Source organism: Culex pipiens, chromosome 1, assembly GCF_016801865.2.
Source record: "Culex pipiens pallens isolate TS chromosome 1, TS_CPP_V2, whole genome shotgun sequence".
Lineage (NCBI taxonomy): Eukaryota > Metazoa > Arthropoda > Insecta > Diptera > Culicidae > Culex > Culex pipiens.
In genome coordinates, this window is record NC_068937.1 from 137,691,591 (window position 1) to 137,703,973 (window position 12,383).

At 37.9% G+C, this 12,383-nt stretch overlaps 1 protein-coding gene across 8 annotated transcripts in view; it reads left to right on the forward strand.

Annotated features, from left to right (window-relative positions):
- LOC120425077 (NK1 transcription factor-related protein 1-like) overlaps positions 1–12,383 on the forward strand; it is a 36,064-nt gene that overhangs the window by 20,223 nt on the left and 3,458 nt on the right. For all 8 annotated transcript variants that reach the window (XM_039589468.2, XM_039589469.2, XM_052706172.1 and 5 more), the window contains 2 exons: positions 8,126–8,740; positions 8,810–9,198. In XM_039589468.2, the coding sequence (XP_039445402.1) occupies positions 8,254–8,740; positions 8,810–9,198 (876 nt within the window). In that variant the 5' untranslated portion in view covers positions 8,126–8,253. The remainder of the gene's footprint in view (positions 1–8,125; positions 8,741–8,809; positions 9,199–12,383) is intronic.

Below are 12,383 nucleotides of genomic sequence, written 5' to 3' on the forward strand. Positions count from 1 at the left end.
ATTTGTAGGGGTGTGAAAAAGGGGTGATTAGATTATGTACGGCCAAACAGAGGGAATAATTGAACGTCAATTAGGGCGAGCAGCTCTCTTCGTCTCCTTATATTGCTGCGTGATGGTTGGTATAATATCACTGAGGGAGAACTGATTGGACCTGGCTCTTCCGAGAATTGTCAGTGTTTGATGTAGGAATAAATTCAATTTATGACGGATTTTGCTTGGGGGAAAGTTAGTCACAAAGCTGTTCCCAGAAATCGACTATTTTTATGAAAATTTCAATGTTCTCAAAATCGTTTCATAATGCTGAGCAGAACCAATCAATTTATCACCGCAAGTACCCAATTGGCGTTATCTAACAAATTGTTGTAATCGAATCAATGCTGGTGTTCATCGGGAAATTGACACTAGTGACTGATAAACGACCCATATCGATCCAATCGAACAGCGCTGAGCGATTGCAGGGGCGAAGCACCTATTATCGCTGCCATAAAATGTCACTAATTGGGTGCTGCCAACAACAGGCGAACCTTCCCTAACTCAACTCGCACCGCCAGGCCAGGATAGATGCTGTGCCAAAAACGATAACGAGTTTGGTCGCGTGTTCGAAAAATGGTTCGAGTTGGTACTAACCGTGGGAGAGGGGAGGGAGTGAGAATTGGGGAGAAACAATTTGAAAGCAATTTTTACTTCTGGGCAGATACCATCTGATTGCTGATTACAGAGTGGTTTTTGTAACTGGGTCGGAAATGGGGAGCATGTATGTAATCGAAATAAAATGGTCCTTTGTTGCTTTATTGTATGCCAATTAAGTTTCCAAAACACCTAGAAATATGTAAACTTCATCTATTGTTTTACATCTTTAAAACACATCGGTTTTTACACTTTTCGCGTACAGTTGGTACTCAATTATCGACAACTTAGATCATGAAAAGTTTTGATTATTCATAGTTAGATTTAGTTGAATTCAACTGAAAATATTAATTGAAAAAATATTACAAATAATAGGACAACCGAACTGAATTTTTGAAACTGACGGATTTAAACTGTGAGCAATTCTCTACAAAATCGAGCGATTTCGATCATTTTTTTTTATTTGGTTCAATCTTACCTAACGAATATTTACGTACGTAACTTTTCAAGGATTTTTTGATTGATTTGGTGTCTTGGGCAAAGTTGTAGATATTGATGACGACTATTTAGAAAAAAAAAATAGGTACAAGAAAAAAAAGTGATTTTTTAATTAAGGCCGCTGCAAATTTTTTTTTTAAGTTTATGCCCCTGGGGCAAAAAAGTAAAAAAAAAATCTACGAGCCATAATTTCAACATTTGAATGAAAAAAGCGTTTTGAAACACAAAAAACGTTTTTGCGATGCTGTGCATTGAAATTCCATAAATTTTCATAAAAATTTTAAAGTCTTTTGAAAAAATATCTTTCTTGCCCTCTGATTTTTCGGACCAATTATGAAGGGGGATGGGGGAGACGACTTAAACTTTGAAAAATATTTGCAACGGCCTAACTTTAATTCACAAGAACTCAATTTTCCAAAATCCGTATTTTTTTTAATTTTTGTTACATTTTTTATCTATAAAAATCACTATTTAAAAAACAAAATCAGCTTAGAACAGACGTGCCCAACCTTTTGGCCTATCTGATTTTTCTGAAGCAGTGGCGGGCCGGAACTAATATTTGATAAAGGTTGAAAAAAGTAAAAAGTATATCTTGATTTTAAGAGTAAAACACAAAGATAACATTCAAAAATGCGTTTATCTGACATATTTTAATTTTGTTTATTTAAACTGTAAGTTATTGTTTTGACGATTGTAATGAAATACTTCGATATAATTTTTAAAAACATTCAAATTTCAATGGTCGTTGCAATTTTTTAAAGTTTAATAACCTCAACACTACAATATAAAAAAAAACAATTAGACATGGTAAAATTTATTCAAACAAAATTTGGATTCGAAAATCTTTTACATAAAAACTATGTTGTACTCCTTTATTCAAATATTTTTTAAAAATATTTTAAAATGATTGTAAACACAGAAAATTTTAAAGTGTGAAAATAGTAGTTTATGCAACAAGTTGCAAAAAGAGGATTTTTTCAGCACGAGTCGTACATTTATCCAACGAGGTTCACCGAGTTAGATATATACGACGAGTGCTGAAAAAATCAAGTTTTGCAACGAGTTCCATACAACATTTTTTGCAATTTCGAAAAACACCCATTGAGTGAAATTTTAAGTCGAATTTTCATGTATTTTGTCAATAAATCGTTAAAATCAAAAAAATGTTGAAAAGTGTTACTTTTCGAAACAAGTGCTGAAAAGTTCAACTTTTCAGCACCCATTTCAGTGCTGAAAAGTAGAACTTTTCTCCCTAATTTCTTGACTCATTTTGAGATATTTTTTAATATTATTAAAATATTTGCAGCGATCAGTACGAATCATTTCCTTTTTCAAGCTTTTTTCTAAAAAAAAACTTTATAACAGAAAAGTTTTTCTGGAAAAATACATTAGTTTTTGCTTAGTTATTTATCTAAAAAGAAATAATTGAAAATAGAAAAAAACTTCAATGTGAAGTATACACAGTTAAAACTGAAAGAAATTTAAATTTAGTTTCATTTTGTACATTTTTAGACAACAATCCAAGTTTTTTTTTCATAAATTTCACAATTTTACGAAATGGATAATTTTGTTTTCTTGCACCATTTTTCAGTTTAAAAATATCAGTATAGAAATTATAAGAATTAAATTCAAACATGAAAAATGTTGTTATAATATGTTGAAATTTAATCTCAAGCTTCCTTTTTATTAATTCAGACAATCAACTTATTTATTTAATATTTCATGAACAGCCTTAAGGGCAGGTCATAGAACTATTTTGAAAAGCCGTCGTGGGCCGGACGTTGGGCAGGACTGGCTAAGAAGATGCGGTTTTTTTTGTCTACCTATTTTGTCCTAATAGTCCTCATCAATAACTACAACTTTCCCGAAGACACCAAATCAATCAAAAAATTCCTTGAAAAGTTACAGATTTTCGAATATTTACATGCCATTTTTATATGAACAGCTTCCAAAATTATATGGAGACTTTTTACAACAAAATCAATCGAAAATGACTTTTTATTCACTGATTTTAAGTTATAAGAATTTGAAGGTATTTTTTTGAAAAATGTATTCTTTTGCAATTTTAAGATAAACATGAAACAAAAAATAGAATTGAAAAAAAAAATAAAATTTTCTACAGCTTTCTTTGAATTCAGTGAAAAATAAGTTTGTCTCAGTGAAATCTGAAAAGCACTCATTTTCAACTCGCGGTACATCGGAAACTGTAAGTTCGATTTTCAATGTTAATAAATGAAATTTTTGGAAATTATTCTGATCCTAATAAAAATAAATATATTTTTTCAGCTAAAATACCGCTTGTACGCTTTAAAAAAAAACAGAATGTGTCACAAATAGCGAGCGAATAATGGAAACACTTCTTCACGAAAACGTCAATTTCGAGCACTTAAGCGGGCCAATCGATGAATGAGCGAATGAGTGGGTGGCTTATTTCGTGCTGCATCCCGAATCAGTGGACACAAGGGACTATTGCGGAGGGGAAGGGGGTTCGGTGCTGGTAAATACTTGAAAACCAATCAATTAACAGTATACCATCGGGAGAGGGAGCTGCATCGGAAGCCCGTCCCGAGTTGGCCACTTGACGATTGCCAGCTCGCACAATCTTCCCTGTTCGGTTCGCGTTTGTACGTTTCAGAGGATTGTTGGATTATTACATTTACGATTAAATAATTACTCGCCTCGGCTCGTCTTCGCCTTGGTCGTCGGAGGCCAATTAAGCCCTGGACGCGGTGCAGAGAATCGGAGGGGAGAGGTGGGAGACCCGTTTAAGCCCTTGATTGCCTTAACTGATGCCGGAGCACACAACATTGAGCACACAAAGCGGCCGAACTCGGGGGTCGGAGATTGATAATGTAAAGCATAAACATGTCATCATCCATCTCGTTCCCGTTCTGTGTGTGTGTACCAATTGTGCTAACAACGCTTCCCTTCCCAACCGGTCATCGGGTTGGGATCGAATTGAAACACTGTGCGTTGGTTGACGTCGGACCTGGTCCGGTGGTCTCTGACTGCTGACTTCATATTCTGCCTGCCTCTCTACATAATAATAAACACAAATACGATATGCAACATACCGCACCGCACACTGTGATGATGCTCTCGGAGATGGCAACCATTATTATCCTGTTGCCTGTTGTTGGGAAAGGACGAAATGACGACGAGAGAGGGATGCTGTACGGATGGTTAGGGTGGTATTCACTCGGAGATCTACAATTTGACAAGGCCGGCGCCGTTATTGGTCGCAAGCATTGTTTTGAGCAACGGCATACTTGGATGGTTTGAATCAGATATCAATGTCGGAACACCCTAGTGCAGCATCCACTGACGATGATGGGGTGGAAACTCCCTCCTGATATGCGCGCACTTGTGAATGTTCCTGATGATGATGATGTTCGTAGTTGTGGCACATTTGATGCGAGGGAGAATGTTGGCTTGCGAGGAGAGTGAGGTCGGCGAGGTTCAATTAAATATACATATAGGGACAATCAAATCGATACAAACAATATGCTGCAATTTATCCCCGCTTCGAAAGTGGAGTGCTCGAGAGCAGCAATTACCATAGCGAAGCTCGCATCCCAACTGCGCTGTGGGAGTGTGAGAAGGTGATGTATCATCATCAACCACCACAAACTCGTTGCTCGTTCACTCTCCACCCCCAAACCGCCGCCGCCAAACGCGCTGATATTAATAATTGAATAAAATTTGCATTCAAACGATAAATGGTTGTTAAACGATTTTTTGCCCCGGGACGCACAGTTCACATCCACTGAACTGATGCTCGTGATAATGTTGGGGCTACTGCAATTCCACAAATTCTTGCTGCGAGTGAGTTTGTGTGGAATGGCATTTGGCCCGGCACCGCACCGTAATTGGCTCGATTGTGCAGCTCATATATCGTACATCGTCGTCGTCGTCGTCGTCGTCCGAGAGTCAGCCAGAGAGATGGTCGACTGTGAAAGTCAATCAACGAATTCTGGGCGAGAAAGCCACTTGATTTTTATTGATTTAATTAGGTAATTATTGAAAATCGTGCCATTTTGCGTCACAATGTGTGTGCGTGTTTGTGTGATTTCCGGTTGGCAGTTGGTGATGATATAGAGAGAGCCGCGGTGTCGAGAACGATGTGAATTATGCAAATGGGTGCTGGAAATTCCAAATGGAAATATATATACTTTCTTTGGAAGCTGCATTTGCATGCAGTTAAAATGTAATTATTTCACGCAATCATGCGCCGTTTAACTTTGTGTTGATTCCTCAGAATTGTGTCGTTTGGAGCTTGATCCGTGATCGGCTATTGTCAAGTTATGGAGTAATTGATTTAGATGGAGACGAGAGTTTGCCGACGGCAAACGAAGCGTTTCTATGCTTATCTAAAAATAAGTCGTTTTCACGGATTTTAAGAACGTCATTAATTGTATCCAGTATATTTCTGAGAAAACTAAACTAATATGAAATAAATTATAGCAGAATATTTTCACTTGGACATTAAGTTCTTTGGCAATTAATCAGCTATTTTACAGTTCAAAGTATTATTTTATCTTGACTTTTTTCGTTAAAAAAAAAACAAAATTTAAATGATTGCTGATTAGCTTGGTGTTAAAACTCAAAATGTAGTAAAGTGTGGTTTGAACCAGGAGCAAAAATCTACTATCAATATTCTACAAAAAAAAATAAAAGGACATTAAAAATATATAAATGGATAACAATTAATTTTTAGACCAGAAGAATTCAAAATTTATTTTTAAAAATGGAGCTAACGTTTTTTTTGCCGTTTATTTCACCAAAATTTTTGGTTTAGGAGACACTAAATTTATGTATTCCTTTTGGGCTGTAAGGTTTCCTTTACATTATCATTTTGACACAATTTTATTATTTTTCTCAACTTTAGTGTTTTAGTTCTTTGTAGATTTTTTTGATAATTTATATTTGAATCCCGTTTTTAGGAGATTATTTGAGCAATCGGTAACATCTTTTTTAATCAATTTACTGTTTGAAGATCTAACATTGCAGAAAAAAAGATTTTGGCGATTTTTCAGATCGAAACAAATGTAAAGGTGGGGTTCTGAAGCGTTAAGCCACTCTTTGCTCAATATTATTATTTTAAAACATTTTTTTTAGTTATATAATTTAAGTGCTCTCAAGTCTATTGTCTCTCTTAACTCTTCAATCCCAATTTTTTTTAGTTGATAAAAACAAAATGGCACTTTTTTCAATAAAAATAGTAATTTTTTGTCGAGAATCACAAATCTGCACCGATTTTGCTGAAATTTTCATCATGGCATGTTATGACCCCCAAAGACGCCTGCTTTGATTGAAAGTTGAATACCTGAACATTTTTTAACGGTTTTCATACAAGGTCAGAAACTTAAACATACCTAGACCGGATGGATTCCCCTGCATGAGTTTCATTTTGCATGCAGAATTCAGAACAATCCGTGGAACTATTAGCACTACGGATCACGCTAGTGCTGCAATAGTAATTTCCGTATTCAAATTTAGATTTCCTTACACTCAGCAAAAACAAAAATATACGCATTGCGTTTGAGCTATTAAGTTTATTCAAACATGAGCAGTTTTTCAAATTCAGTTTTGAATTAAAAAAAGTAAATTTATGTGTTCATTCAAATCGGTCTTTTATTTATTTACAGTGATATTTATGTAATTATTTCTATGAGGTATTGCATACTTTCCGACATTTGCAGACCTTCGAATTATTTAAGAAGATGATTTTTTGTTTATTTGTATGATTTTTAAAGAGTCAATTTCATGACTATTAGACTACCTTCAAATACAGACAGCTATTGAATAATCATCACAAATATGTAGCTTTTACAACAAGTTGCAAAATGAAGATTTTCTCAGTCTGCCCATAATTGAAATTCGGCTACTAGGGGAAATTCTCGTTTTATTGGCAGGTTTAGCTCTCGCTCCTAACTCCATCCAATTTGCTGATTATCACTTTTGAAACAACTAATTTTGCAAAACTTTTGATAGAAACTTGCTTGCTCACTTCTTATTCTGCTATTTATCACTCGATTTCAGTTGAAAACGCTTTTATTTCGCTTTAATTGAATGTCAAAGTTCTGACCTGCCAACATTAGAGGCACGCTGGAATTAGATGCTGTTCCCCTATGCCAAATCAACTTTTTCGAGAAAAACGCGTTTTAGTGAACGAATTTGTCAAAAGAATGGCATATAAGTCGTTTGGTTTTTCGGATCGACAGCCAGAAAAACACTAAATTTTAGTAAAATTCATGTTTCAGAAGATGCGTTGGAACATTCTCTACCACCTGGTGCTAATATCTTGATTTTTACAACAGTTGATATAGCTGTTTTTTTTTTTAATTATGGATAGATTACTAAATACAACTAGAGCTTAAACATGAAATTCTGCATAAAAAAAATTGATGCAACGCTTTCTAAAAATTCAATTAATCAAAAAAAATTAATTTTCAGCGCTCAGTAGGCAGTTAATCATTTGAATGGGAATAAAAAACAAACATTTTGGAAGAGTCACTTTTTATTTTACGAAATAAAAAAAGAATGTGGCTGGAAAGTTCAGCTATTGTTAAACCCATCAAGTTTTATGAAAAAGCTACCTGTTCTCGAGAAAAAAACACCGTGATTTCAAATTTCATTAGTTCATGAGTTAAAAAGTTTAACTCTTTCAGGCCTGATGGGTCATTTATGACCCAAAAATCAAAATTTTCTGAAGTAGCCTATAATTTTCGTGTGGTTCTCAGGATCATTTTCTCACCATTAACTTAAATTTTTTTTTAAATTCATGCCTAAAAGGGTTAAAATATTCTTTATCAAGTGTTAATAATACTTGCTTTTTTGAAACTTTTCAGTGAATTTTCCAGTAGATGAAATGATTTTCGGAAAGAAATGTCTATTCGGCAAAATGTACCAGATTTATTTAATTGTTCAATTGTTAATTGTTCAAACATGTTCAGTTTGTAATGTTAACTCATCAATTTTTTTCTCCTTTCACTTACAGTTTATGGCCCCCCAAGTTAACCCAGTGAGCTCAACCAGTCAACACAATCCCAACTGGCGGACCACCCCACCCAGTGAACCATAGGTGACCAAAGGCACCCGCCGCCGTCGTTGACCACCGCAACCGCAATGACACAGGCTGAGGAGGTCCGCGAAGTGAACCAGGTGTGCATCACCAACACGCCCGATCTACACACCCAGGCGGCCCAGGCATCCGATCACCGGAAGTCACCGCCGTTGCAGCCTCCCCCACCACCGCCCCCTCTTCCACCTTCGTCGCTCGGCAGCGAAGATTGGATCCACAGTACAAACCTGAACGTCTTCAACATCACGACGACGGAATCGACCAACAAATGGCACCCGCACGTGTACGCGCCGGTGCGACATCCGACGCCACACTCCATCATGGACATTTTGGGGTGGAAAGAACCGGAGGAGGTGCAGAAGACTCCTCCGTTGGAGCAAGGTATCAACCATAGTAGTAATAACAACAACCATTCGGTGCCATATTTGCTGCGAGGCTTGGACATCGCGGCCAAGGAGGTTGAGCTGGAAGATCAACCGCTGGATCTTTGCATTGCCAAACCAACGCCATACGAGAAACATTTGGAAGAAGGTAAGGAGTTTTGGGATTTTATGGGAAGTGGTTCTTGTTATAAAGTTGTTGTTTTTTTTTATTTGGTAGAAATCACCCAAGAATCGGTTCGATCCATGAGCCGAGAGCGGGCCCACTCGACGGATGTGGACTCGGAGATATTCGGATCGAACGAGTCCCAGCACTCGATGAAGGATTCGTCCTCGTCAAGTGTGCCGCACGCCCACCAGAAGCTAGTTCCACCGTCGGCCGGACCGATGGTGGGAGCGAAAAAGAACAGCCACAGGTCCCACGAATCGTTGGAACAACAGAATGAGGACGACGAGGATGGTGGCAACGGTCGGCGAAAGAAGAAAGCGCGGACAACCTTCACCGGTCGGCAGATCTTCGAGCTGGAGAAGCAGTTCGAGGTGAAAAAGTACCTCTCGTCGAGCGAGCGGACCGAAATGGCCAAACTGCTGAACGTTACGGAGACGCAGGTAATTCACCAAGCTCTACAAATCATTCGTTTGTTTTCACCCCGGAAAAAACGATCCAAATCCAAATTACCAATTAACACTTCCTCGGTACAAATCGTGGCACATTCCAGCGCCCCGTAGCAATGTGACAAATTGCATTCCACGGCCACGAGGCCACCGAACGCCCGTCGTTCTTCCCGGGAACCCCACCAATCCGACCCAATAAATCAATCCACTTCCCGGGGACCGACCGACCGGCCGACCACAAATCCAGGAATGCCAGTTCTCAAAACAACCGTCGTCGTTTTCCCCGTCTTGGCCCGGCCCAATAGTTTAACCTCACTTTTTCCCCCAAAACCGCCGAGACGCAGTCACGAGGGGGAAAACGCCGAAAATGCAACAACGCTCCTCAATCCAAGTGAGCGAGGCCAACGCACACACGCTCGCCGGCTCGATGCGGGGTGCTGAAAATGTCAAACAAATCCACACTCACCGCACCGCATCGCACACCCGCCAACGCCATGGCCTGCTCTGAGGAGATGAACCAGGCACTCCGCACTGAAAATTAGCTTTTGAGTAATTTATTCTTTGACACACCAATTTAGACGATTTAGACTGTAAAGGAAACGACGAAAATGAGCCATTCGAAATGATGAATAGTGGGTAAAAATAGCATATTTTGTTAAGATCTTTTTATATCTGTCGGTTTTTATGATTGTTGGAAACGACTTCGAGCGCGCCGAACAGCGCGCGCGAACTCGGAGTTTGGATTTTGTGGGAGATCTGGCTGTTGCTGCTGCTGCGGGGAAAAAATAAACATTTCAATTTCAATTTTATATCCCCTAATACGTCTTCGTCAGGCAGGGACCGAGAAGAAGATGAGAGACCGACCGGTGCGTTTTTCATGTTGTTGTTTTTCTCCTCTGGGAGAGAGTGTCGGTTTAGCGGTGCAGCGTATAGCGCTATTTAGTGGCAGTAGGCCACGCTAAGCCGAACAGGAAGAAGTGCTCATTGAGAGCACGGTTCACTAAATAGATTACTCATCGGCATCGCGGATGGAGCGATTGTCACTGCGGGGCGATTAGATTGGTGATGGTATTTATGGAACGTCATTTGTCATAATTAGGCCTTAAGTTCAAAGGGTTTTGTAATACTGTGAGGAAAATAACATTTTATTGAACACTTTTTTGAACAATATAAACAGATTTTAAACTGTAAAGTTTGACTTCAAAACATTGTTAAGGCTAGGCTTTTCTAAAAACTAACATCATTCCTCTTTAATTTTTTAAAAGTTTTCCAAGGGATTTAATTTTATTAATAAACAAAAAATCTATCGTTTAGCAAAAAATGTTTTTTTTGGGAAAAATACACAGTTAATACATTTAACTAAAAAAAATTCAAATACATATGTTTTGTTTTCGATTTGTTGCAACCTAAATGCATATTTTGTGCAAGAGTAAAATATTGTCAGAAAAATGAGATTTTTGGATAAAATCGTAAACATTACCCATCAAAATTTCGATAATCATACTTTACACAAAATCTAATTTGCAAACGGAAATGACTACACAACTTTTCATGATAATGTTTGCCGTTCCGTTGAAGTAACAGACATTTTAATGTAAAAATTTCAGAAAATGTTATTGTTTTGCAATTTAAAAATATTTCATGAAGATAAAACACCCTGGAATTCTTTCTTATTCCGAGTATTTACCACAATTTTCTTATTATGACTTTTCGATCGGACTGATGACTGCTAAGATACAGCCTCTGAAAGTTTTAATTAATTAAGGGGTTACATACTTGTAGAAAATCATAAAATTAAAAAAAAACACGAGATTTATATAATTTATTGCTCAATATTTATGGTGTGTACGATTTTATTAATTCATTTTTTTTTTACTTTGTGGAGACGCTTCTATTTTGATTCCTGTAGAGGCTGTAGTTAGAAAAAGACAGAGAATAAAATTTATTCACGAGTTTTACCGATTTTGACAAGTTAACAACATAAATATCGATTTTTTGAACCTGTAAAATTTTTTCTAAAGCAAACAACACCCTTTTGCCCTCTAAACGATGCACATTTGTCATCGCCTACTACGCACTCCACCCCAGAAGACGCCACCAAAACTGCTCCAAATCTCAGGCGCCCCTTCATCAACGCATCATGGCCTACTGGTGTTCATTTCGCCTTAACCAGACAGCCAGACCAACGAACTCTCACGCGCATGCTGGTGACTTAGCCGCCCCGTTCGCGCACTAATGAAGCGAACTCATAAATGATTTAAGTGTTGTTTCATGTCCACCGCACAGTTTGATTTTTTGACAAACTGTATTATAAACCGGCTTTGACGGACGCGTTTTTTGAGAGAGAGGGGAGGGGAAAAATCTTTTGGTCTATTTCTTGTCGGGTGCAAAGTGTTGATGGTTGTAGAACAAGCCGCGAGATCGCTCTGAAACCCGTCTCGGAAATGGCGCACAAATAATTTAAAGAAAAAAAGTTAAGGCTTAATACACTTATGGGGTAGCCAATGGTAATTTATACAAAACAGAGCTTAGCACTCGCCTCTGTCTCTTCAACTCTTCTCTTTTGGGGGGACTGTTTGGCGCACGTTTTCAACCGAAGAGTAATGGTTTTTATGAGCTCTGAGCCTTGATTGATGCCGGGAATTGGCTTCGTTTGATGGTCGTCTCTGACGAAAATTGTGACGAAAATGATGATGATGGAAACTTCCTCACGGCGCGAGCAGGATTAACTTTCGGTGAGCCGACGACTTTGTGATGTGCGCGCGCGTGAGAGAGAAATTAATAAAAACAAGATATTAAAACATAGTTGATGGTGCGGGATTAAGCGGTATGTGTGATTTTGGGAACTGTTTGGCGTAGAAGCGAGGGGATTTTGGGAAGGATCAAAAGAATTCTTGACTGATGAGGGGGGTGCTTTTTGGGGCCGAAGATTGATTGAGCCACTCGCGCCGGTGCAGTAGCTTGAGTTGAATTATTAAAGAAGTGGATGACGGTGATAAAGTGAGTGGGTGAGGGTCACTTTTTTATTTAATTTTTCGGTTTTTTGCGGTTTAAACTTGCTTGAATAACACGAATATGCATATTTCTATTGAGTTTACATGAAATTTACAGGTGAACAAACTAAAACCATGTTCTAGAATAAAAGAGTTTTTTAAATCAATTGCAGCACCATTTATAGA